The sequence below is a fragment of the Plectropomus leopardus genome, chromosome 11 (assembly GCF_008729295.1).
Source record: "Plectropomus leopardus isolate mb chromosome 11, YSFRI_Pleo_2.0, whole genome shotgun sequence".
Classification (NCBI taxonomy): Eukaryota; Metazoa; Chordata; class Actinopteri; order Perciformes; family Serranidae; genus Plectropomus; species Plectropomus leopardus.
The window spans coordinates 18,185,865-18,213,608 of record NC_056473.1 but is presented as its reverse complement, the minus strand read 5'-3'; the positions used below and the strand labels follow the sequence as shown (position 1 = coordinate 18,213,608).

The window sequence follows — 27,744 nt, the reverse complement described above, 5'->3', positions numbered from 1 at the left end:
TCATCACAACCCAACACTGAGTTTGATTCAACCAACTCCTCTCCACGTTTGCCTGCCATCATCATCACAGCTCCATCACGAGAAAACATCCACGCCTCGCCGTCCAATGTGACTATAGCTGATGCCGTCAAGGCACGAAGGCCTTCCTCCACACCCTTTATGGTTGGGAAGAAACTAGGGACCAAACAGTGACCCAACATGTCCTGTTACAGACGATAAGATGGCAATCACACTTTGGTAAGATCGCAGCACTGGAACTATAGTTTACTGTATGAACAGTGGTGGAAGAAGTATTTCAATCCTTCACTTGACCCTTTGAAACCTGGATTGTCACCACTTGTTTTTGTTGTTTTGCTGTGTTTGGATGCTTTTTTTCAAGCATTTAAACCTTTGAAACACAAAAAAAATGGTTCAATTTTTTTTTTAACATGGGGGGGGAGAAGAAAATGACCCTAGCTAAAAAGGAGAGATATAAAGTGAGAAAATTATAAGAAAATTATGAAATAATGAGAGGAATATATATTTAAAAAAACATATAATTATTATAATTATGTAATCAAGTTACAGAAAAAAAATATTTATTCATTATTATGATTTACATATATTTTTAATTTTATTTTAGCACTTTTTAAGGATTTTTTCTGTTTTTGTTCTTTTCATTTTCTTTTTGTATCCTTTTTTAAATTTCAGGTAATTTCCTTGTAACATTTTACTTATCCTACTTACAATACTACTTACAATTTCTTGTAAGTAGCTTGTGTCTTCATTCCATATTTTTGAGAGAAAAGTCAATTTGCTCAGGTGTCAAGTAGTTAAGTAAAATTAGCAAAGTAGAGCAGAATAAGCAGTGCATTTAACTAAAATATAAGAATAAAATGTCCTTACTGTACAAAATATCCTTCCTCACATTGCCATATTATAATGCACATATTACTGACTTATTTCTTGAGGAGCATGTTAATGCTGCACCACCTTGAGTTTTACATGACTGTATGTAGGGGAGACCAGGGCTGGTTGGCACACAGCTATTTTCTTGTCCTTTGTGTGCTTTCTTCACTTACACCAAAATCATTCACTTATTTTGGGGAGGTTTTATAGTATCAAAAGTAAAAAAAAAAAAAAAAAAAAAACTGGTCTGGCACCCAGCGGGAACAAGATATTTCCTGCAAGCTGTAAATTAAGTTAGATATGGGAACTGTTTGCTGCTTTATGAATCTTGATTCACACTTTGGTTCATATTATGTACCTTACTGAACTGTTGGAGTGGCCCTTTAAGCTTTACATCTATTTTTTTCAATGCTACAGATAGTTTATCACGTGGACGGGGCGTAGTTTTACATTTTGTGTTTTAATTTTATTACAGACTTCCAGGAAGAATTCAAAATGGCTGAACACCGCCACACGGTCGCAGAACCGCAGAGGCGAGTGTTTACATACGGTGTCCCCGCATGTTCAAACTCCGCGAAAGCACCCAGCTGTCCCACCGGTGGCAACAACCAAAACACAATGGCGGCGGCCGACTGAGCGAGCAGCAGCCTGTCGAGTGAGAGACAAAACGGACCATACTTGTGTCTTCTGAGGTTTAAAACGGCCTTTAATGAGATAATGGACACCGCAGGAGAGGCTGAACCGGACCCTATAAAACTTAAGTCTATCAAGAACAACAAAACATTCACAGTGCCTCAAAGTGATAGGGTAAGACAATCAGCTCCGTGTACAGATAAAGTGACGCCAAACTCTGTTCAGGAATCGTATAGTTTAAAATGTCCTGCTTGTCTGCAACTATACGTAACTCATAGATCACAAATTTACACTTGTCACAAGTCTTGATGGCCTAGTCTGAAATTCGGCATGTATTTGACACAGGCAAGATTAATAATAATAGAAAATATTCACTGTGTAAGTGTCTTAAGCTCAGCATTAACTAACAACAGCCACAATCCGGCTAATGCTACAAAAACCATAACACTAATGTTAATGACTAGCAAGAACGCCATATAACCACCTACTGTACAAGTTTAAATGTCATCAGTGAGCATTGTGCTTTAAAGCAGTGGTCCTCAACGTATCAACGTACGACTCGCGGGCAAATATGGCCCGTACTGGGCTGCTGGGTGGTCCGCCAACCATTTTCTAAATCACAATTGAAAAGAAGTGATTCACAATGGGAACTGTACTTTTAATATACATGAGGTGCCAAAGTGTGACAGAGGTTTAGAAAAGTTAAAGAAAAAAAATGTTAGATTTCCTAACTAAAGTCATATTATTCAAGAATAATGTAATTATTTTGAGAATAAAGTCGTAATATTATGAGAAAAAAGGTCACAATATTGTGAGACTGAAGTTGTAGTTTTACAAGAAAAAAGTCTTAATTTTTAATGAGATTAAACTCATAATATTAAGAGAATTAAGGTTAGAATTTTATGAGTAGTCATAATGTTATGAGAAAAAAGACGTCATTTTATGAGAGAGAGGGGATGTTATATCATCGAAATAACCATTGCTAGCAAACTATAAAACATGCAAGAGCACAGGTCTACAGGTTACCTGTTGACTGTGTGTTGCACGGCACTGGGGACAGTGATTGCTGGGGAATCTACCATAATATATTATCCACTTTCTTGTAAAAATAAGACTTTTTATCTGGTAAAATTACCACTTTATTCTAATATTATAACTTTTTTTCTCATATTATGACTTCATTCTCAAAATTTCAAAAAAAAATTGCAGAAAACAGCACAAAAATGGAGCTTATTTATCAAAATAAATGCCAGTGAAGGACTCCATGTAACCCTTCCCTCCAAGTCACTGGGTCTTGTGGACTTGAGGTCTGCGTACATTTACAACTTCAGTCATTGTGTCCATCAGTGCCAATCTCATTACAGGCTTCCACCAACAAACAAGCCTGCACGTTAAATCACCCAACTCTCTTCGTCATGTAATGATTCCCTGGTGAATCATCAGTGTGTCCTCTTTTCCCACAGGGTGGCTTTTTTTAGGACAAAGTAAACTTCATCTGAAGTAATCACAGCCTTTTGACACTAGCTGCCCCTGATTGGTTATATAATGTGAAATGGCTCTAAGTTCTTTTCCATGTAGGTAATGGCAAATTCCTCTCAAATCCTATTTTTCTTAGTGGCTCAAGGCACCTGATTGCTTAAATAACTACCGTCAGATCCCTTTATTGATTTCTTGTTGTTCGTTACTTCATTTCAGCCTCTAATGTTTAACTTTAGTAGTTCTGAATACATGTCATATGAAGCCACCCAGAGATATAGTGCAATTCCCCAGTTTCTGTCCATTAACCACATTTAGTTTTTAGTCTTTATAGTGTAGGTAATATGCAGAGTGCACTGACTATATCAGATCTTGTAAACACGCAAGCATTATGCATAAAGTTCACCTAAGTGAAAAGAGCCTCTCTGCCATCATCATCCTTTCACTCTTTTTCAGTTTGGAAGCTGCAGAAGTGTCAGAGAGTTTGAGAAACTCAACCGCATAGGAGAAGGAACTTACGGCATTGTGTGTAAGTCATTAATGTTTGAGACTTCAGATTGGTTTGATGAGAAAATTAAGAACAGCAGATCATTTTAACTGCTCAATAGATAAACTCTTTCCTGTTCTTAATACAGACCGAGCTCGAGACACCAAGTCAGATGAGATTGTAGCACTGAAGAAGGTCCGGATGGACAAAGAGAAAGATGGTAAGATCACCGTGCTAACGCTGTTTCATATGTGTGGGTGTCTTGAATGTGGTGTGCTTGTATGTAGTGTGTGTGTGTGTGTGTGTGTGTGTGTGTGTGTAATATTCCAAGAATGCTTGAAGGGAATCTCTTCAAATTTGGCACAAACGTCCACCTGTACTCAACAATGAACTGATTCGATTTTGGTGGTTAAAGGTCAAAGTAAGTGTGAGCTTTCGTCCATCTCATTCAATGCTTTCAAACATTTCTTTCAGTGTAGCACAAGTGTCCACTTAACTTGACTAGTCCACACTGCTTAAATAATGAACTAACTAGATAAGAATTTGAATTCAAGTTCTTGCTAAAATGACCCGTAAAAGTCGTCGACCCTGCTTATGCTCTGCTCTTTCTCTGTCAGGGATCCCCATCAGCAGCCTCAGAGAGATCACCCTGCTGCTGAGGCTGAGACATCCCAACATAGTGGAGCTGAAAGAAGTGGTCGTTGGCAGCCAGTTGGAGAGGTCTCTCTCTCTCTCTCTCTCTCACACACACACACACACACACGCACGCGCACGCGCGCACACACACACACACACACACACACACACACACCATAATGGTGTTAGGGTAGATGCACGTCAGTGGATTAGTGAATTAACCTGCAATGACATAGAAAATTCTACAGCATCAAACTGCACATCTCTCTGTGTGTAACTATTCAGAATCTGTCAGGTTTTGTAACCTCACTCACCACAACTTGTTTTACTGCTATCTTTCAAATTAGCACCCAAATCATCTATTTTTCTGTGATCAGAGTTCCCACGATCATGGAAAACCTGGAAATTCCCCTAGAATTTTACAATCACATTTTCAAGGCCCTGGAAAAATGATGGAATTAATTCAAATCATTAAAGGTTTTGAAAAGGTCATATTTTGCAATGAAATTGTTACAGCAATCTTCCGTCCTGCGGATCCTTAAAAAGTCTTAAAAGGTCTTAAATTTATCAATCTCAAAATAAGACCTTAGCTGCCATTAAAATGTCTTAAATTTATCTTTCAAATATCTTACAAAAGCTAAGAGATTCAAAGCAGTATTTTTATAAATCCTTTTTTAACCAATGTTGCATTATAAAATCTCAAAATACTGATTAAGTTTTTTAGAAAAAGAAAAAAATCAAATGCCTCTGGCGTTAACGTCACCAAAAAAGTCATGTTTTATATTACAAAAATTATTTGGGCAAAATTCTCCCTAATCTTAAGTAATTCTTGTCTGTTTTGTCTTAGATTTTATTCCAAGTGGTGTCAAAGAAATGTCTTAGAAAGGCTTAAATCCCACTTGCCTTAATCTGTAGGAACCCCGGATAACATTACATTTAATGCAACATCACGGCAGATATATTTTCTGCGGCTGTCGATGTGATGTCTGTCAGTGTGACTTTTGTTTATCATCACACATGTTCCTTCATTTTCTCCCGGTGTCCCATCTCTGCCTGTATTTATGGCAGCTACCTAAAATTATGTTTGAATAGAGTTTGCATCTGATATGTTTGAAAAATGCTAGGCCAGTGGGGAAAGGAAAATAAAACATTATGGGTCCTTGAAATGTCATGGAAAAGTTTTGAAATTTTGTCCATGAAAACGTGTATTAACCGTGTGGTATTGTGTGTGTTTCTTGTTCAGCCTGTTTCTGGTGATGAGTTATTGCGAGCAGGATCTGGCCAGTCTGCTGGAAAACATGCAGACACCGTTCTCTGAGGCTCAGGTAGGACAGTTCCCATATCTAACATTTACCTCACATGAATCCAGCATTTACTGAGTACTGAAAATTCGGCCTGAATTTTGTAAAAATTACTTTGCATTGTATGGCTTCTGTATTGCTGGGTCAGGTCGTGCTGTCTGCGTTATAATAAATTCTTTTCTTCTATCCTTTTTCAGGTGAAGTGTATTGTTCTTCAGCTGCTCAGAGGCTTGGAGTATCTCCACCACAACTTCATTATACACAGGTCAGTCCCACATATTTGGTAATTTTTATTTTTTTTTTTGGTCGTCATCATATCATTTCATGTACCTTATTCATTACATAGCTCATGTATTGATGAAATTTCTTTTTTAAATCAAGAATTTCGTGAATCGGTGTGTCAACAAGTGGTAGTGGTGATAATGGCCGTAGTTACAGTACAAGTTTAAAGTCATTTAAGTGTCATCGTAATTTTGAAATCATAGAAAAATATCTCTGATCACACTTTATATTTAAAATTCTGCTTGCTATTTCATAATAGTTCATAGTACAGAATATTTTCATAATAAGTTCATATTTCAACCACCCTCTACTGCAACAAAGGGCTAACAAAACCCCAAACCAAACAAACAAATGAATAAAAATTACAAAATACAATACATACACAACTGGAAACCCAAAAAGTAATGTTGCTTTTTTTGTGTTCTCAGTAAACTCAGGAGAGAAAGTTTAAAAAAAAAAAAAAAGATATATCTACTACTTAAAGTTTAGATAAATATGTCACTATCATTTTATATATTATATAATTTCAGCTTGTTAGTTAACCAGGTAAATTATCTGGTCAGCTAGCTTTCTTGTTGTGAGTTGTTGCTGGGTTGCTTTCCGATACGTAATCACAATCTTTGTTTACAAAGACCAGCCATATCTCTAGATTTGTCTCTTGTTTATGTTTTAAATGCACTTGGCTGTTCAGTACGCTGTCCCGTTTTGTCTTTAAGCTCGGCAGTTGGATTAGTCAAGTGGACTGATCTGCTTTTCAAAGCTACAGTCACATCTAATGCAGAGATGCGGAGGCAGTCAATGCCTGTCAATATGAGAAAGAGATATCTGGAGATATGTGTCGGGCTGATACTCAGGAAAAAGGCTAATTAAAATTTCACAGCAGATTAACAGTTAATAATCCGTTTAGGCAAGGAAAAGGGATCTCTGTTACATTTTGCAGTCGAAAACGATGTGTTTAAGATTACAATCCAAAGTATCCCTAAATTATAGAATATTTGCAAATTTAAAAATAGAAAATAGAGTCAAAACCAGATAAATCTAAGCTTTTTTGTGTTCATGTTACTTAAGGCAACATTAAATCACCAGATTTAAGCAGCAGAGTTACACAGTGTGGGAGACACTGATGCAGCTGCGTTCAGACAGAGCTGAAGATGTAACTGAAAAGGTTTAAAGCAACGTGCGTTCAGCTCTGCATGACGAGTGGAGGGGTTGAAAGTATTGTGTCTTTTGGGAGCTGGCTCATTATCCTCTTGTATCTTGTTATCAGGGACCTGAAGGTGTCTAATCTGCTGATGACAGACAAAGGCTGCGTTAAGATTGGTGAGTCATTACCATTACCATAACCCCTCCTGAAGCGCTCACTGTAATCACATTACTCCTGTACTGATGCACATACCAGACTCTACCAGCACTCACCTTTGACCTCTCTCTCTCCCTCTCTCACAACAATAACTGCCTTTTTATGTTCTTCAAGTTTGTTATGTACCGAATATGGACTGTTTACTTCTGCTTTTCCCTATATGTAAGTGTGTTTTATGTACATTTTTTAAGTTTTCTCATATCCCCTAATTAAAATGAACCTAAATCATAACCATAACATACAATACCGTCTCTCCTCAGACCCATGTTTTCAATATGAAAAAACAAAAAACAAACTTTTATCGAGGAGAAAAAGACCCCACGATACGGTATTATCATCAAACTTAAATCACAATACAGTATTATTGTGATTTTAGAGTGGTTGCGATGCGCTGTAAAGTACTGTTATAACATACAATGCAATTCATTAGCTGTTTTCAACAGCATATTATGTCTCCAAAGGAAAACTTTATCAACATCTGTTTTGTCTTATATTTATCTTTTCAGTCTGTTCATCTCACTTAAGTCATTTTTACTGCAGCAAAATGTGTCAAGTGCACTGAAAAAAGCAGTTGATTTAATGATTCTTGTAGGCTACCAAAAGTTTAATTTGTATTTGTAATATTAATAATTGAAAAAATTTAAAAAATCCATACTTGGTGACCGTGTATCAATATGATATTGCCATGTAAAAATATTTTGATACCATGCTGTATCAATTTTTCTCCCACTTAATACAAATACGCAGACACATATGTATATATATACTTTTATATATATACACACACACACACACACACACACACACACACACACACAAAACCAGCAAATTATAAACTACTTTTCACAGCTATTTTTATCTTACCTTCTTATATTTTGTTACATATTTTAGTTTAATATATATTTTATGTGTTTATGAGTGGTGCTTTGCTGTGTGTCATCCCTTCTCTCTCCCCGTTTCATGCTTTAATCCTGTCCTGTCAAATAAAGCTGAAAAGAAATGAACATTCACTCTCGATCTGTTGTACAACGAATTAGTTGATTCACAGAAAATAAATCAGAAATAATTTTCATAATAGATTGTCATTTATATGCAAACATGCCAAATCACTTGTCTTTGGGTGCGAGCTATTTTAATTTGTCACCTGAGCTATTTTAATTGACTTTTATTTATTCATTAATTGAAAAAAATATTCAACATGTTACTTTATCATGAAAATAATAATTGTAACCATGTTACATGTATAGAAATTATTTACATTGGTGGCATTTTTATTGATCTGGTTTTTGTTTCTGCTGTTTGCAGCTGATTTCGGGCTGGCCAGGATGTATGGCATCCCACAGCAACCCATGACGCCTCGAGTGGTCACACTGTGGTGAGTGTCTGCCGGGCCTCTCAGCCAAGTTTAACATGAAAACGGCTTTGGCTTAATTCTGTTAATGTGTGGCTGGATTCTGGTGCACTGCAGATAACCCTTGTGTTGCTTACGTTGTGCTTGTGCAGCCTCAGTGGAAACTCCTACTTTTAATCTCCCTCAGCAATCCTCCCTCATTAGCTCCGTTACCTCAGGCAGGCCTGCTCTCTATCACGATATGTGCTCATCCCCCTCCCCCTTCATCTGTTGGCAGGTACAGAGCTCCAGAGCTCCTGCTAGGGACCAAGACCCAGACTACAGCGCTGGACATGTGGTGAGGCTCCAACACAAAAACAATTACATCCATTTTATAATTTTATCACATCCTAGGGAATAAGGGACTTCCTCCTGAGAAAGGGAATACTTCACCCCCCCCAAAATAATTGTTTGTACATCAGTTAGTCATCCTGTGAAGAAAATTTTGTTTTTCCTTCATGCCTCCTGGGTGAACAAAACAATTTGGACAAAATTCTTGATGAGTTGAAGTCATAGGGTCCATGTTTAAGAATGGTGAAACAAAATCAAAACAGCCATTTACAAGCTTTCACACAACTCATGCAGAACAATCCAAGTTTCAGTTTTCCAGTTGTATGCCTTCCCAAACACTTAAAACGTTCCGACGAGTAGCACCTGCCTGCTGTTTCTTATGCTCTATCATGATCACAGATATACTAGACTTTCTCTCATCACATAAGGCGCCAGTGGGGAAAATGCATGTTTTTGTGTTTTTTGCAGGGCTGTCGGCTGTATCCTAGCTGAGCTGCTGGCTCACAAACCTCTGCTGCCTGGAACCTCTGAGATCCAGCAGGTCGACCTGATTGTTCAGCTGCTGGGAACACCCAACGAAAACATCTGGCCAGTGAGAATTCAACTCTCAATATGTCTTCATCGTGAATTGAACCCTATATCATATCTGATGTCTTGTGGTGCTAAATTGAATTTGTGTGTGTGTGTGTGTGTGTGTGTGTCCCAGGGTTTTTCTCTGCTGCCACTCATTGGTCAGTACAGTCTGAGGAAGCAGCCGTACAACAACCTGAAGAATAAATTCACCTGGCTGTCTGATGCTGGACACAGACTGCTCAACCTGCTCTTTATGTACAACCCACACCGCAGGTACACACACACACACACACACACACACACACACACACACACACACACAACCTCTCTTGTCTTAACACAAATGCTTACACATGTATATATGTACATTTTAAAGTGTTTTTTCACAGAAGACATTTTAGCATTACACATTTATTTTGACATTTAGAATGATGAACTCCTAACCCTTACCCTGGCCCTGACCCTCAAACCCCAACCCAACTATAGTTAGCCATTTTTCAACATTTTAAATGTTGACTTTTTGGACTGTTCTTTTGAAATTCTACACCAAAAACTTTAAAAGCACAGGTGTAACTAATGAATGATTGAATAATGTAAAAATGACAATAAATCTATAGCTGTAAGGGCCTGGGTGTATTGCCAAGGTGTATGACATTTTGATGCTATTTTGGATGATATACTCTACTATGACTTAGTGATGTTATTTTGGACAACTGTAAAATTGGCATCAAAAAGTCATAGCATTGCATGTTGTCCAAAATAGCATAAAAAAGTCATATTATAAGATGGTGTTCAAAATAGCATCAAAACGTCATAGCATAAATGTCATCCAAATTAGTATAAAAACTTCATAGTATAGCATTTTGTCCAAAAAAAGCATGAAAAAGTCATGGAATAGGATATTGTTGACAATTGCTTTACATTGTCATAGTATAGCGTGTCGTCCAAAATGTATCATATAGTATAGTATATTTTTACCTTTCAGCCTACAGATTAGTTACAATTCTTTGTCAGATGTGCTAAAGAGACACTATTCACTGAATACTGCCTCTTTTCCTGATCCAGAGCTACTGCCAAAGATTGTTTGGACAGTTCCTACTTCAAGGAGAAACCTCTACGTGAGTGAAAACTTTTTTGATCCGTCTCCGCTGTAACCTCTGCCCTCTTATAAACTGTAAATCATTCATCTCTCTTCTTCTCTGTGCAGCCTGTGAACCAGAGCTGATGCCAACCTTCCCCCACCACCGCAACAAACGGTCTGCTCCTCCAGCAGACAGCCACTCAAAACGCAGCAAAGTATGAGGAAGATGAGACACTGGATTTAAAATCGACCCTGTGGTGCGGACAGTCTCAGAAATCTGCACTCAATGGACGTGTGTGCGCAGAACGTACATCTGCTCATGAAGACTTACTCTGGAACTCTGAGCAAATGGAAAATAGTTAAACTGGTTTCGGTTACACCTCGGCTAAAGCCAACAAATTTAGAGGAACGCATTGCTGTACTGCTCACACACAGTTATAATGTAGATTCATTTTTTTTGCAGCAGCAGTTTCTAGCTTCAGTAGAAGTCTCTTCTGTCAGGTGTCTGCAGTACTTCTCAATATTCACATTGTTGCCAATGTCTGCACAGTAAAAGAAGTCAGTAATGAGGACAAAGTTGCCTTGACAAATATGCTTCGGCATTTTGTCCTTTGTGTTGAGGATTTGTCACATATATAGATGTGCTATTGCAACTGTCTTTGATACTCTGTATCAGTCGTGATGTCAACTTGATGTGAAAAGGCACGACAAGTAGTGACTGAACCCTGCTTGAGCTCTTCCCGCAGTTACACGTCATCTGTGTGACAGCCTCTCTTAGGAATTAGAGCAGAATACTTGAAGAAAACCTGAGTTTGTGGCAAAATAACAAAAAGCCCTCTGGTTTGGTCTTCACAGCATCAGTATGTGTCGATGACCAGCTGTATGTCCTGTCGAAGTGCCTTTGAGTTGTAACACTGAACTCCTGACGCCGCTCACTTATTGTTAAATGTTGAATGAATAGTTTGACTTCTGGGAAACATGCTTGTTAGCTTTTTTCAAGCGTAAGATGAGAAGATTGGTACCAATCAGAGATATCTCTGCACACAAAATATGTAGCCAGTTTTTGTGCTAAGCCCATGGACTGTTGGCTGAATATTGACTGTGCAGACATGAGAGATGTATCAGTCTTCTCAAAATATTCCTTTATGAGCCTCAGCTTCAATGCCTAAAATGTACTGTAAATGAACAGTGGCCTAACGAGTAGAAATCACTGACAAGTGGTGTAAGACCGAGTACTTAACTGTTACTGTAGGATATGTTTAAAGGGACAGTTAAACCAAAAATCAAAAACACTTACTTTTCCTCTTACCTGTAGTGCAATTTATCAGTCTATATTGTTTTATTGTGAGTTGCTGAATGTTGGAGATATCGGCCATGAAGATGCCTGCTTCCTCTCCGATATATTGGCACTCGACTTTTGGTGCTCAATATTCAAAAGAAGGCAGACATCTAAGCTCACACCAAAGCAATTTAGGTTAATAAATACAACTACTTGAAAGGGGACTCTTTTAAAAAGTGGGGTTTTTGCCCGGATTGGCTTGGTTTTGCATAACGTAGCAGCTCACGAGTCGGTGAGCTCCGTGGCCGTCTCAGCCCCGCTCAACTCGTACTCTGATTGCACGCTTATGAGTTTCTTCTGATGGAGGGAAAGTTGTGTTACATTAGTACAAGTTATGTCGGTTAATACTTTTATTTTCGCTATCAAGTCATGCTGACATCCGAATGTGAAACCTTATATCATGTTCCATGAAAACATTAGATTAAAGTTACTGTCTTGTTAATGTTATCTAACTGTTAAGACGCTAACTTTAAACTGACTGGTTTCATCTGGAAACAAAAGCTTGGTAGTGTTCATGTGAAACTGGTTACACCTAACAATATATCATAAAGCCCCAACGTCAGTTTGTTACCAGTTTTAACTGAATCTCATCTTATCAATTAATGTTCAGTTTACAACTGAGTGTATGAAAGTATAGAGCGATTCTGGCCTGTTAGCATGGAAAAAGAAGAGGACCTTCTACATCTTAGGTACAATACAAGGAGCAAAATACAGGTGTTTCTTTGTGAATAGATGATCATAATAATTGCAAAATCATCTTTGTTTGACGTTGCAGTGGGGCACAAGGTTTCCTGTACGTTTAATCATTGGGTTTAGTCAAATATTAAGTTGATAGACAACTTATTACTGTTTGGAAATTTTAACAACAAGTGATGAGGCTCTCAATGTGAGCTGACGAGAGCGCACATCAGGCACACAACAATGCGTGACACAGAACATAAGGCTCCCACGCCTCCTGGTGAAACCCCACTTTTTAAGAGAGTCCCTGCTGAAAAGAGGAAAATGTGTATTTTTGAGCAACTGTCCCTTTAAACCATCGGCTATTGAACATTATAAAACTGTCAAAAAAAGCAACTGTTTTTTTTTTTTTTTCATTTGAAATGTCAGTTTCATTAATGCAAGTCAAATTAGTAGTAATGGTTACAGGGACGTTAATAACTGACCTCCCACTGATTCAGTATGTACCTCCACAAACACACAGCGATACTAGCACTGAGCTATCACAAGAAGTCCCATCACTGAGTTAGCAGACAAGCCTGTGGTTCTGGTTTGATAGTGAGAGGTCAGAGTTGTGACAGAACAAACGGTAATGAAACAAGATGGTATTGTTTACCTCAGAGTAGAGCTCGGTGTGTGTAAGCCTCCAAAAAAAAAGCCAAAATCCAGGACTTTCACTAGAGCTCTATCATAAAACATCAACAAAATAAATAACTTCAGGTGTAAACTGTATCTCTATTATCGTCAGTCAAGTTACATGTCAGATGTGATTAACAAAGTATAAATATTTTTTTTAACACTATTGAACAATTTGCGGCCTGGACCATGTGTATACAAATATTCCTGACCGCTACAAATCCCTCCCATGCCCTCACTTTAGCCTGTCAGATCATATTACTCTGCTTCTCCTGCCGACATATTGCCAACTGACAAAAAGAGTCAAACCAACAGTCAAAACTGTTTATGTGTGGACAGATGAAACCATAGCAGCTCTACAGGTCTTTTTTAAGTGTCCAGATGGGCAAATGTTCAAAGATGCTGCCACTTAAGATACAAAATGTCATACTATAGTGTCATCAAAAATCTGCCCAAAATATCATAGTACAGTATGTTGTCAAAAATCTGACCAAAACATCACACTATAGCATGTTGTCAAAAATGTGACAAAAACGTCATAGTATAGCATGTTGTTCAAAATAGAATTAAAATGTCATACTATGGCATGTCCTTCAAAGCAGCCTAAAAAAGTCATACTATAGCATGTCGTTCAAAATAGCATACAAATTTTGTACTAAAGCATATCATTCAAACCCAGCCAACATTTGTATGTGGGGCCCATGTGGGCTAAAAAGTGGGCCCCACATGGGACTGTAAAATGGGCTCTATGTGGGATTGTCCATAATGGCCACATGCCAACTGCATGTATGGGTTTCACACAGGATTACACTGGGTGTTGGGCGAGGCCCAGCTGGGCGAAACACACAAGACCCATCTCTGTTCCCGCTTTAAATTCTATGTGGGTAATACATGAGGACATGTGTTGAAATATGGGTTGTACTTGAGACTGTACATGGGTCCCATATTGGTCCCATGCCCATTGTCCATATGGGTTTCATGCAGGATTCCAGTGGGTGTTAGGTTGGGCTTAACCGGGCAGCACACACAAGACCCATCTCAGTCCCAGCTTAAAGCTCTAGGTGGGTACTACATGGGATTTTAACATGGGTAATAAGTGGGTTTGTCCATGGGTCCCATATTGGCCCCATATCAATTGCCTCTATTGGTTTCATGCAGGGTTACACTTGGTGTTAGCTGGGTCACATACGTGAAACACAAAAAAACCACAAACCTGAGCAGTTCCATGAATTAGCTGACACAAATCCCCAAACGAAAACATTTAATACTTTTTTTTTATTCTCATTAAAATCAAACCAATTTTTAAATTTCACTTGGACCAGATCAGAAGAACTTAGGAACGGCAGGAGTCAAGAAGAAGACAATCCCAGTGAAATTTAGCACAGGACGCTGCTATATATTTTAACAGATTCTATTGAACAACCAAGAGGGTATGGAACAGTTTGAGACCCAAGTACAAATTTACAAATGTACAGTATGTACAAAATCAGTTTCCAGTATCAATTCAGAATAATAAATTAAAATAATAAACTGTGCGCACAAAAATAAAATTAAAACCCCCAGGGGTATGTTGTCTCTCTCTAAGAATCACAGTGATATCTCCTGATCCGCAAATGAAGCAAAAACGGTATGCTGTCGCGGGACCAGTGTGTGTGTATGTGTGTGTGTGTGTGTGTACAGTTCAGTCCTACCGCACTTGAAGAAAGGGTGAAATACATGAGCATGCCTCAGTTTGCAGCCTTCTTGCTGCAGGCAGGTGGTTCGATGTCTCTTTGGACTAGGTTCACCATCAGTACTGGAAAAGTCTCTCTCTGGACTCCATGAAATCCTCTCAAGTCTCAGAATCACGGTTAAAGGCTCCAAGATCTCCATCCGAAGTCCTGACTCAGCTTGAAAGGTCTCCAACTCAACTAAATAACCTGACCTATAAAAAAAGGTCAAAATAACAGTTTGTGCTAATTATATGAGCATTGTTGATCATAGGATAAGCTCATGAAATAAACTCAATGCTCCAATTTGCAAGTTTTGTTGTACAACATAGGTAGTTAACTTCTAATTCAAAATCTTAATTTCATCCACAATCAGTGAAAATAATCAGTTTAGAGAGCTAATACTTTCAACAGAAACTCAGGTACAGTTCAGATGCATAAATGGAAACACAAAAAACATTAATTTCAGTCACAAGTGAAACTTTAAAACACTTTAAACTCATAAAATGTAGAAATACTATGCACCTTTAACATATGGTTTAACTCTCTTTGACTGTGGAAATAGCACCAACAACAGAAATTTCCTAGTAGCTTTCATTTCGCCAGCAGCTAGCTGCATCTTTTAACTCAAATAGTACAAAAAGTACATCACAACACAACAAACAGCAGTTTCTTAACACACCAGGATGACAAAGCATGTCTTTTATTCTTTTGTTCTTCCTTCTGGTTGCATAACCATTTTACACATGATCGGTTAGCATTGCAGCTAGTGGGCATTTAGGCCGCTAACGGTTTTAGCATAAATCAATGGAGTTTAGCATGGCGAAGATTAGCATCACGGCTAACCGAAACATCCGCTAGTTAGCTACATGCTAATAATTTGCTGACTCGCCAGGGCAATGAATAGCACATTAGCGAGGGGCGCTAAAAAGGACAACATTCTCTCTTTTCTTATCCACACTGTGATTTTACATTGTCAACATGAAGCATGAATTAACACATGAGGACATAACACTAACTTACAATTAGTTTTTCAACTGTTTAGTTAAGTCTCTTACCACTTCAATATCGGGCCTCTGTCCGCACCAAGCGCTCGGCTGCCATATTAACCTTTGACCTTTACTAATGACACCGGTCAGTGGGCGGTGAGGAGGCGCGCTGAAGCGTCTGATTGGCCACATTGAACATAAACTTGACTTTGTTTGCTTTTTACCAAGTTCGTCACAGGAACCTTCATTTCTATCTTTTTAACTGTTTGACAAGTATGAATTTACCATTTTAAACATCATTATATTTATTTAAAGTGTATTTTGATCATGAATGGATTTATTTCAGGTACAACTATATAAAATGCTGCATATTAGTATAGATCATTTATTCTTTCTGACTTTTAATTACACAGGGCTACAAATGCCTTGTATTTCAATTTTATTTTATTTTTTAAAGGAAAATCCAATAACCACTCATTTTATTTTTAATACCTGTTTTTGAAAGGAAAATCCAAAGGATACACAGACCCTGTTGCTGTACATCAACTACTTTACAAGGTACAAGGTGGATTTATTTTGTCATTTTTGTTTAAACGTGATTTAGGAAGAAATTAAATAGAAGTTGACCCTAAATCCCGCTACATCTTTCTGGCGTTGAAGGAGGAGTTGAGGCGTCTCACAGTCTGGTAAAAAGAAGCTGCTCCATGGTTCAGTACTTCTTCTTTTTCCAGATGGCATCAGGGTGAACAGGCTGTGGCTGGGATGGCTGCTGTCTTTCAGTATCCTTTGGGCTCTGTGCAGACACCTCACTTCACCAAGGCCACTGATGCTCTGTAGATGGGAACCAGTGATGTCTGGGCAGCCCATGCCCACTTTGTCCACATGTATTGTTCCCACATAGTCAGCCCACATGGGCTTACCATGTGGGAACAACATTACAAAACCCATACAGGTCCCACATACTGTACCCAGTTCCAACCCATGCCCTTTTAGCCCGCATGTATGCTTGACAGAGCGAATATAATCAGCCCACATGGGCTTACCATGTGGGACCCAGGCTACAAAACCCATACAGGTCCCACATACTGTACCCATTTCTAACCCGTGCCCCTTTAGCCCATATGTATCCCTAATGGGGTTGTCAGTCCACATGGGTTTACCATGTGGGACCCACATTACAGAACCCATGTAGGTCCCACACAGTCTTTCTAGTTCCAGCCCATGCCAACATAACCCTAATGGTGCCCACATAGTCAGCCCGCATGGGTTTACTGTGTGGGCAAAAATGCCATACTATAGCATGATGTTCAAAACAGCCTTAAAATGTCATTTTATAGCATGCTCTTCAAAATAGTATGAAAATGTCATACTATAGCTTGTTGTTAAAAATCGTATAAAAAAGTCATACAAGTTCAAAATAGCATAAAATAGTCATACTACAGGCATGTCGTCCAAAATATCACAAAAGTCATACTATAGCATCTCCTTAGAAATTGCATAAAAAGTCATACCATAGCATGTCGTCCAAAATACAGTGAAATAAACACATTATAGCATGTAGTTCAAAGTGTAGCGTAGTGTAGTGTAATGTCGTATCGTATTGTATTGTATAGTATAGTATTGTACAGGATCGTATAGTATAGTATAGTATTATATCGGATCACATGGTATAGTATCGTGTATTTTCACCTACGTTCAGCCTACAGATTAGTTACAATTCTTTGTCAGATGTGCTAAAGAGACACTATTCACTGAATACTGCCTCTTTTCCTGATCCAGAGCTACTGCCAAAGATTGTTTGGACAGTTCCTACTTCAAGGAGAAACCTCTACGTGAGTGAAAAGTTTTTTGATCCGTCTCAGCTGTAACCTCTGCCCTCTTATAAACTGTAAATCATTCATCTCTCTTCTTCTCTGTGCAGCCTGTGAACCAGAGCTGATGCCAACCTTCCCCCACCACCGCAACAAACGGTCTGCTCCTCCAGCAGACAGCCACTCAAAACACAGCAAAGTGTGATGGAGACTAACTCTCTTAGGAATTAGAGCAGAATAATGAAAGAAAAGCTGACTTTGTGGCAAAATATCAAAAAGCTCTCTGGTTTCGTCCTCCCATTATCAGTATGTGAGGATGACCAGCTGTGTGTCCTGTCAAAGTGCCCTTGAAATGAAGTACTGAAACCCTGATTCTGCTCACTTATTGTTAATCGTTAAAGGAATAGTTTGATTTGTGTCCCTTTAAACCATCAGCTATTGAACAAAAAAAAACTGTCAAAAAGATCAACTGTCTTTTATTTTCATTTGAAATGTCAGTTTTTATTAATGCAGGTTAAATTAGTAGTAATGGTTACATGGCCAGCGGCAGGTTAAGTCCCCGTACAGGGACGTTAATAACTGACCTCCCACTGATTCAGTATGTACCTCCACAAACACACAGCGATACTAGCACTGAGCTATCACAAGAAGTCCCATCACTGAGTTAGCAGACAAGCCTGTGGTTCTGGTTTGATAGTGAGAGGTCAGAGTTGTTACAGAACAAACATCCAATAGCAGATTTTAAAAGATAATTTAAAACTGACAAACAGTGTGGTGCTGCTTCTTGATAGCCAGCAGGGCTCGCTTTCCTTATTGTCAGCCCCGAACAGACAGTAATGAAACAAGATGGTGGTGTTGACCTCAGAGTAGAACTCGGTGTGTTTTAGCCTCCCAAAAGAAAAAAAAAAAACAACCCAGGACTTTCACTAGAGCGCCATCATAAAACAACAACAAAATAAATAACTTCAAGTGTAAACTGTATCTCTATTATCGTCAGTCAAGTTACATGTCAGATGTGATTAACAAAGTATCAATATTTTTTTAACACTGTTGAACAATTTGCAGCTGGGCAAACGAGACAAAATAAAAGTGTTCAGATTTTAAGAGATGTGCTTGATTGATTCTTTTTAACGAGAGGAAGAAGATTCTTCAAGTTGGGCACTCATGTATCGCTGCTGAACAGACTACAAAGTAACTTCCACAATGGAAGATCCAAGAGGAAAACTATCGCAGTATGAATCACAGTCAGGCCAGTGTATTCTGGGAAATGCAGTGCAGAAACTAGCTGATTTAAACAGAGCAACTGGAGCTGAGGATCAAAGTGTATCGTTGATTTTGGAAACTGTAATTCAGAAAACAATCTAACTTTTATCAGCAGATGGAGTTTGCCAAGAATTTCTTCTGAGCATTTCATGGACTTCTCATTATTGCTGACTCAAGAACTGTGGTGATGAAGATCATGTGATATATCGAAAGCTCCAGAACAGCTGCTAAATGTTGTTTCCAATGTCGAGTATGACCTTTCAACCCTCAAAGTTTTAAGCCAACATGGATGAGAAAATAAAAACTGACCATTTATAATACCACCAAAAGTGAATATCTGCTAAGGAAGATCATGTGATACGACCAAAAGCTCCAGAAAAGCTACTAAATGAACCTTACGATGAGATAGGGAAAATGTGGTGTTTGGCTCTCAGTCAAGCACATCTCTTGTCGTAAATATTGACCATGAATGCCTTGCTCGGACTGCTGCAGACATAAACAAAGAGCTGTAGAGGGACACACAGGCAGTGATGATCAATTAACTCTTCATCAAATAACAAAATAACAGGGCTCCAAACATATAGACATATACATTAAGACACACAAGTCTCATAAAAACACTTGGATGCATTCACACACTCGCATGCCTGGCAGGAGTACTATCTTCTTTTGTTTCTTCTTCAAATGTCACTGTCCTTCATTGCAACCCAAAGCAAAGTGCACGATGGCAACAAAATGTACAGTCCTTCAGTCAGATAAAATCGGCTCAGAGAGGGACAAACTTAACGCATTTAGATTCAAATGCAGCTTTCCTTGCGTAAATGCAGATTAGATGAGAAGTTCTTGTAGTGAATACACTGTAGCGGCTGCTTTGTAACGGAACATCGTCTGAAATGGGGAAAAGGACATGGGCGCTATTGTCCAACTACCAAATCACACTAAGATTTTCTATTGTAGCATTTAGTCAACTTCCTCCAAGGATTCAAAAAATTCTGGCCTTAATGATTAAAAGTAAGAAATACAAGATTTCTTGCCCTTTCTTTTGTTCGAAAGGACCAGTCTCTTATTTTGAAATCCATGAGAGGCAGTGAACCAAGCGCTCAGCTGAGAGATGAAAGCTACGGGATGATACAGCAGTTTAGGAGGGTTGATGAGTGTTGTTGGGAGCAGTTTGACCCTTCTCGTGGACCGGGTAGAGGTGAGGCAGGGCTCTGTCTCTCAGCCCTCCATCCCAAAGTCCTCTGTGAACTTCTTGACCTTCAGGAGATCTTCAGTGTTGACTGTGGGACGGGTGGTGGACAGAGAGCGCAGCATGTCCGACTGCAGAGGGGAAGGAGATTCCAGTCATTTACCGTTTGCATGGTATATATTCAATTCTCCGTCATGCAGGGTCAATGTTCACCAAACACTGGACTTATAGACACCTTACTGTGGATGATTTTATCATATAAACATGCTGCCCGATGGTGCTGTGCAACGTTTTGATGAGCAGTCTGGTATGATGTAATCAGGAGCACAGAGCAACACATTACACATCATTAGTACCACAGGGGTGCAAACTCATCAAGGGTGAAAAGGATAAGATGACAAGGATTGCATGTTTAAGCAGCCATAGTAAGGTATGTCAAAAAATACCTTGGTATAGTTTGTAGAAAAAAATGCAACAGTATAGTATGTAAAATAGAAATACCGCAATATAGTATGCAGAAAAAATGCCATCGTATAGTATATCAAAAAAAATTTCTTAGTATAGTATGTAAAACGAATACCATAGAATACTGTGGAAAAATGCTATAATACAGCATGTCGAAAAAAATGTCATAGTACAGTGTGTCAAAAAAAGCCATAGTATAGTATGTCAAAAATGTGTATGATGTGTATAATGTGTCTACAAAAACAAAATTAGTATGCTTTTTTGAAAAATGCGTTAGCATAGTCTGTCAAATAATGCAATTATATAGTATGTCAAAAAAATGTCATTGCATAACATAGTATAGTATGTTGAAATATGCCTTTCCATGGTAATATTAATATTGCCATATTAAATGTATAGAATAGCATGTTTAAACTGACATAATATAGTATGTCGAAAAAAATCCACAATACAGAACAGTGATTTTTGCCAAAAGGAGACAAGTTTGCACCTCTGCTTGTCTAACTGTTACTGTCTGACACCACAATCTGCAGCACTGATCATTTCTGTTCGTTAAAATGTGTTTATCTCACCATGCAGACTATGGGCTCCAATAGCTTATCACTAGGCACATCCATCCAAGTCATCTCTATGGCTGCAGGGTCGCCAGGGGAACAAGGAGTCAACAGGTCATCCACCATCACCTGGTTGTTGCTTCGGGATGGACCGCGAACCTGCAGGAGTAAGAACAGGAAACAAAGCCCAGTCGTATGTGAACATTATTTTCATAAGAAGTATTCAACTGATATGGGCTTTCAAAGATTTAACATGTTTTTTTTTCCCTGGATTTCTAGCGGTGTCACCTTTTTGAAGTGGGTGGCAGACTGGACCTTCCTAACGGGCTGCATGAGAGCGTCTCTGACTATGATGCTGATGTCTGCGCCAGAGTAACCGTCTGTCTTGTGGGCGAGCTGTCGCAAGTCGGCCTCGCTTAGGCTGTGTGGCGTGTTGCCCAGATGAAGTCGAAACATCTGGGCCCGAGCTGGCTCCTCCGGCAGAGGGATGTAGATACGTTTCTCAAATCTGACACACGACAGAGGACAAGATCCTATTCAATCACATATTCACCAGCTGTTTACAACACAGACAACAGAAACGCTGTGCCTGCAGGTTTCGCTCACTATGAAGACCTTAAAGAGCTTGTGAACACTGCAAGGAGCTGCATTTTGGAAAGTAACAACATGCTGCTGAGATATGAAGACTGAATATTTACCATACGCTACTACTATAACACTACGACCAAGCTCCAGTTGCCTTGAACCATAATGTATTTAAATAGTGTGCAGCTACAGGGAAATTTATTCTCTGACTCCTGAGAGGAATTTAGGTTGGAAAAAAAAAGAAAAAGAGGAGTATTAAAGTGACCTCTGACCTTCTGCGGATGGCAGCGTCTAGCACCCAAGGGATGTTGGTGGCTCCCAGCACCAAAATACCATCGTTGTTGTTTCCCACACCTACAGAACCAGAGAGCTTCAGTCAGCTCAATATGAGCACTTTGTGCTTCTCTCTGTGTCGAAATGTTATGTAATAGCACATTTAAGGTGATTTTGTCGTTTTACATCGCTCCTTATCCCCATCTCATTTGTCTCACCCTGCATCTGGACCAAGAACTCTGTCTTGATGCGGCGAGCAGCCTCACTCTCGTTCTCATTCCTGGAGCCGCACAGCGAGTCCACCTCATCGATGAAGATGATTGAAGGTTTGTGCTGGCGAGCCAGGTCAAATAAGTTCTTCACCAGCCTGTGGTGCAAAGGGAGAGACGGAGGAAATGAGACCGAGAGAGAAAATATGGACAGCAGCACTTAAGGAGGCACAATCCATATTAGTGACGGTGAGCAACACAGGTGAAGCGTGTCCCTGACAAAAACTGAGAGCTGCCAGTCTGGACTGGAAATGGATTTACTGGCAGCTCTCGGCATCTTACGTTGTGTTGGAGCAGTTTCAAAACTAGAATATGCTCTCTAGCCTCTGATATAACTGAAGATGAGTTAAGAAGCCAACTATTGTCATTCATTTGTATACAGTGCAGCACACAGGGGAAGGAAAAGTCTGGTGATTTCTGAGCTATTTCTGGATGTAAATTGATAGTGCACAAAAACCCCAAGTGGTTACACTGGAGTCTGTTTTGTACTACTGGACCACAAAAACATGGGAGAATAGGGTCCAGGTTGAAAAATAACAAAGTTACTCTTTACATTCAGATTTTTCACGGTTTGCTGATGTTCATCTAAAAGGATGAAGGGTCAGGTTTTCTCTAAAATCACCTGATAAAATCAACATCAAACAGAAGTTATAAAGCCAGTCTGCTGCTTTTCTGTGCTACAATAAACTTGTCTTTCTCTGAGTAGAGTACGGCTTCAGACAACAGCCACCCCCCTGAGGAAGAGACGTACTTCTCACTCTCTCCCAGCCACTTGGACATAAGGTCTGAGGAGGAGACAGAGAAGAAGGTGGAGTTATTGGCCTCGGTGGCCACCGCCTTCGCCAGGTACGACTTCCCCGTCCCTGGAGGACCAAACAGCAGGATGCCTCTCCACGGAGTCCGCTTTCCTGAGAACACAAAAAACAGAGGTAATGTTAGTCTTATGATGTCAAACTGGGATACTGTCCAACAGGTAATGCTAACATAATATTTCACAGTTTGGCATTGATACAGAAGCAGGGCTTTAACTGAATATCTTCACAATTGATTCACCTTTTTCCTTTAAATCAATTTATGAAATAAAATCACACTGTGAGAAATGGCCATCAAATATTCCCAGAGATCAAACGGACATCCTCTGATCATTTCAGACTGTTTTGCATGTAACAAATAAAAGCAGCAAATCCTCACATTTGAGGGGTTAGATCTGGAGCGTGTTTGGCATTTTTTGATTAACAAATGAGAAATTTAATTGGCCTGACATCAGACAGAACTGTCATTAATTACACTCTGTGTCCGTCCTCAGTCAGTCGACTCATACTCGGTGGTGCAGGCGGATCCAAAGGTCTGGACCACCGCCAAAACTGAATACCAAAACTGTTGCTTTTGCTGATTTACTGTTTTAGCTCCATATATTTAGGGTTCCCACACATTTACATGGAAAAACGTTTGCATTACGTTTCAAGGACCTATGATAAAATTTCCATGACCATTCTCAACATAATACACTGAACTCTAATTAATTATTATAGTATTATTATTATTGGAAAAAAGGACAACAAAATATAACTTGTTGATGCAAGATTAAGTCAAAAGCTACAGAAAATAAATTTGCCTTCATGCTGCATTAGGTGGAAGCTTATCTCCTAATGAGTGTAAAAATTAATTTGACTAAACACAACAAAATTCCATGATTTAGAAAAAAAACAAAGTAACAAGGACTTTACTTATGCCTGATGAAGGTTTAGTACCAAAATGTTGCACCTAAACAATGATTTTTGTAAGTTAGACAATGTGTGGGAGTTTTTCTTCAAGGATTTTCAAAATAAGATTTAGAAATTCAGTGACTTTTCCAGGTTTTCCATGCCTGTTGGCTCCCTGTATATACAGTATACTCTTCTTTATCACATTATTCTACACACGGGGGCAGCAGTAGCTCAGTCCAAAGGGAAGGTGGCTTTGGAATTGTAGGGTCACCAGTTCAAGTCCAACAGGACCAAGTATGATGGTGGACTGGTGACTGGAGAGATGCCAGTCTGCCTCCTTGGCTCTACCGAGGTACCCTTGAGCAAGGAGCCATTTGTATATCTCCTGTTTGTGCATGCCTCCCAATTTCAGGCCTGTGTGTGTGTGTGTGTGTAACATAAAACAACAGAGTGAGAAAATTAAATGTCCCTGTGGGATTATAAAGTATGTCTTCTTCTTCCAATCAGGGTGCCCACATGTTTTCGTTGACAAAATTTCAAATCAGTGCCATGACGTTTTAAGGATTTTTTTTTTTCTTGCCCAACTTGCCTGGTGTTTTTTCAAACACATCAGATTCAAAATCTTCTCAAAAATGATTTCAGCTCACTTGGTAAAATGAAGGGAGAACCCGAATGCAGGAGAAAATAAAGAAACATAAACGACAAAAAACAACGTCACACACGGGCGCATATCAGAGCTACGGTATGTCAAAAGTGTCGCAAAATAAATTTGCAGTTATGTTACATCACGTTAAAGGTAAGGTTGGAATGATAAGAGATTTTTCAACACAAGCACCTTCTCAGAAAATATCATGATTTCACATTTTACAGTGCTACACAGTTATTTTTAATTTAATGATCTGTGAAGGAATGAAAACATCTAATGATAACTAAAACCTGACATGTTTGTTTTCAATGAAAGTATGTGCAAGAAGTCTCCATTTAGAAAATATGTTAAGAAAAAAATATTCTCTGATTGCATTTCCCTTCCAATGCCATAGATTAGCTAATGTACACAGTACGATAACCATCAATTTTTATACAACGCTATACCTTGAAAACAGTATACAGCTGCAACTCTTGTTAACAGTTATCCACAAATTACTGACACAAATTCATGAACAAAATTCTATGACTTATCGTGAAATACAAATTATGTTCACTAATTCCTTGATTTTTCCAGGCCCAGAAAACATGATGGTTAAATTCGATGACTTTTCCAGGTTTTCCATGACCATGGAAACTTTCTAATGGCAATGTACATCTTTTAGTTTTAAGCACATCTAAAAAAAAAAAAGAACCTCTGCCATAAAGCCTTGTTTTCGCTCTTAAATTCAGAATTAAAATACAGAATTAGAGCGGAAAAATCTCACAGTACCTGTAAAGAGGTGAGGGAATTTGATGGGCAGAATGACAGCTTCCTTCAGAGCTTCCTTAGCTCCCTCCAGTCCGGCCACATCGTTCCACCTCACATTGGGCTTCTCCATCACAATGGCACCTGGACACACAGGCAGAGCATGATCAAGATGGACAATGCAGATGGAAGAAACACTCTAGAAGTAATTGTACACCTGCAGCTCTCGCACAAACAAGACCTCAGACCAATTATGCAAAGTTACATTTGATCAAAATTTCTCGTTACATTGACTTAGATGTGAAGATCTTCCCACAAAGCAGTGTGGTATGTGATTCAATTATACAAACTTATCCATCTTACTACTTACACTCACACACGTTAACTCACCCATAAGTTGCTCCTGTAGTTTCTTCTTCTCTGGATTTTCACCCTCGCTGTCACTATCACTCCTGGGCAGGACACAAACACAGAGGTTGACACAAACACCGTAAAGCCCACAGATTCAAACATGTTACCTGAGAGGGAAGATAGACCACATACTTGTCATTGCTTTGTGCCTCCTTGACAGGCTTCTTGCCCTGTTTGTCTTTATTTTTCAGATAGTCTTTAAGTTTCTCCGCTCTGTCCAGGTACTGCATGCACTTTGCTCGTATACTCTCCTTTGCCTTGTCGCTGTGGGCTTCATCTGAGGGAAAGATGAAATTACAAACAACAATGTGAGTGAAACCTTGCGGTGGACAGTAACAAAGTACACTGACTTAGGTACAGTTTTTGAGTATCCACACTTTCCTGGAATATTACTGTTTCTGGAGACTTATTACTTTGTCTCCACTACATCTGAAAGACAAATATTGCACTTTTGACTCAACTACATTTCGATGAAGGCTCTTGTTACTCCTTACATTTGCTTTGAAGTCAACAGGGGGCTTTTGTTTACATTTCTCAAACGTAAAAGTCCATAAATTGTGTAGTTCTGCATGTGGATTGTTTGTGGAAGTGGTGTTACTGTACTGTAATGATTCATATCGTATTAAAAGTTTTCTGTTTGCCATGTACAAACTTCATCAAGGCCTACAAGAATTTGCTATCCAAACTGAGAGACTGTATCAAGGTATATAAACATATGCTTAATTCCAGATAAATATTTCAAACAAAATTGTCTGTGCTTGTGCTAGTTGCAGTTTTTGGATGGACAAGCACTGACTTGATTTTGCACGCACAGTTGTCGTACACTGTTAGAAATATTTTTACTTAGCATTTTCTCTTCATCTGTGGATCAGAATCAGAAATACTTTATTGATCCCCGGGGGGTAAATTGTGGACTCAACAATGACTTCTTTTTTTCAACAAGTACTCCAGATAATACTCGAGTAAGATTTGACCAGGAGTATCTACACTTTGACTTAAGTAACACAGTTGTGTACTTAATCCACCAATGGTGAAACCCACAACTGTTCATACCAACAGAGGGGTGTTACATTAAATCAACCACCTCCCAGGTAGCAGTACTCACATTTGATGGCGTGGAGGAAATATTCCACAGCATGCTGGTACAGTCGCAAGGCCTCCTCATAATTCTTTGCCTTGTCTTCCTCTGTGGCTTTGGTCACAAGATCAATCGCTTTCTGCAACAGATGCAGAGAAATACAGCCAGAGGACACATGTAAAATGGATTGGGGGTGGAGACACAATTAAGGCAGGGAAGAGTACTCATCCTGACATCAGCCTGCACGTCAACATTGGAGCTTCAACCAAAACAAGCAAAAGTTATACAATTATCATAATATGTTACACAATGTAATCCTATCAGTTTGTCTGATTCTATTACAAAGTTCACTGCGATATTCCTAAAGGCAAAAACCAGTCAAAAAAAGCATTTTAATGTTAATTTTTCCATATTAACTGTGTGCGAGCAGGAGCTACAGCCAAGCTAACGGTATAAACAATCTCCAGCTACCGCTAGTTAGCAATCCATACATTAATAACCAATACCCGCTGATCTAATTGTTTATAGTATGTCGTTAACTAACGTTAGATCTTGTTAATGGTAGCGCTATGTTCAAGACAATGTTATATTTGGGCTGTTTGCAGGCTCAGTTAACCAAACTGTCTTGCTCACAACATTAGCAGGCTTTACTGTCAGCTGTTTTGTTAGCAGGTTAGCTTGCGTTCCGTTATGTCCAGTTGTAACAAGCTAACGGCGGCTAGCTAAGAGTAGCCTACCTGCAATGTTGACGTTGTCATTTCATCTCAGTTTTGCGCTCTCCTCCCAAATTTCTATCCTCTGATCCAACCCAAAGGCGGATATGTGAAGAAATCAGCTCGTTAACGTCCCTGTGTTGTGAGGGGACGGGTTGTTCTTGACATGACAAAACAGTAGCTAATACGTTAGCTAGGTAGCTGATATTACAGCTCTGCTTCGACTCAACAAAAACTGCCACAGAC

At 39.0% G+C, this 27,744-nt stretch overlaps 2 protein-coding genes across 2 annotated transcripts; one reads left to right on the top strand and one right to left on the bottom strand.

Moving 5' to 3' along the window:
* The first annotated feature begins 1,443 nt into the window (after positions 1-1,443).
* cdk10 (cyclin-dependent kinase 10) lies at positions 1,444-19,819 on the top strand. Its single transcript, XM_042495725.1, has 14 exons — positions 1,444-1,695; positions 3,454-3,526; positions 3,633-3,704; positions 4,102-4,204; positions 5,364-5,445; positions 5,619-5,686; positions 6,971-7,023; positions 8,369-8,438; positions 8,692-8,751; positions 9,213-9,336; positions 9,451-9,590; positions 10,383-10,435; positions 10,525-13,019; positions 18,303-19,819. Exons 1-13 carry the CDS (start codon positions 1,606-1,608, stop codon positions 10,617-10,619), a joined length of 1,083 nt encoding a protein of 360 aa, XP_042351659.1. The 5' UTR covers positions 1,444-1,605; the 3' UTR covers positions 10,620-13,019; positions 18,303-19,819.
* On the bottom strand, positions 18,059-27,740 carry vps4a (vacuolar protein sorting 4 homolog A). Its single transcript, XM_042495724.1, has 11 exons — positions 27,523-27,740; positions 26,813-26,924; positions 25,840-25,984; positions 25,687-25,748; positions 25,321-25,440; positions 22,949-23,105; positions 22,147-22,295; positions 21,928-22,009; positions 21,359-21,578; positions 21,089-21,229; positions 18,059-20,182 (listed from the first exon to the last, which is right to left on the bottom strand). Exons 1-11 carry the CDS (start codon positions 27,541-27,543, stop codon positions 20,081-20,083), a joined length of 1,311 nt encoding a protein of 436 aa, XP_042351658.1. The 5' UTR covers positions 27,544-27,740; the 3' UTR covers positions 18,059-20,080.
* Positions 27,741-27,744: the final 4 nt, after the last annotated feature.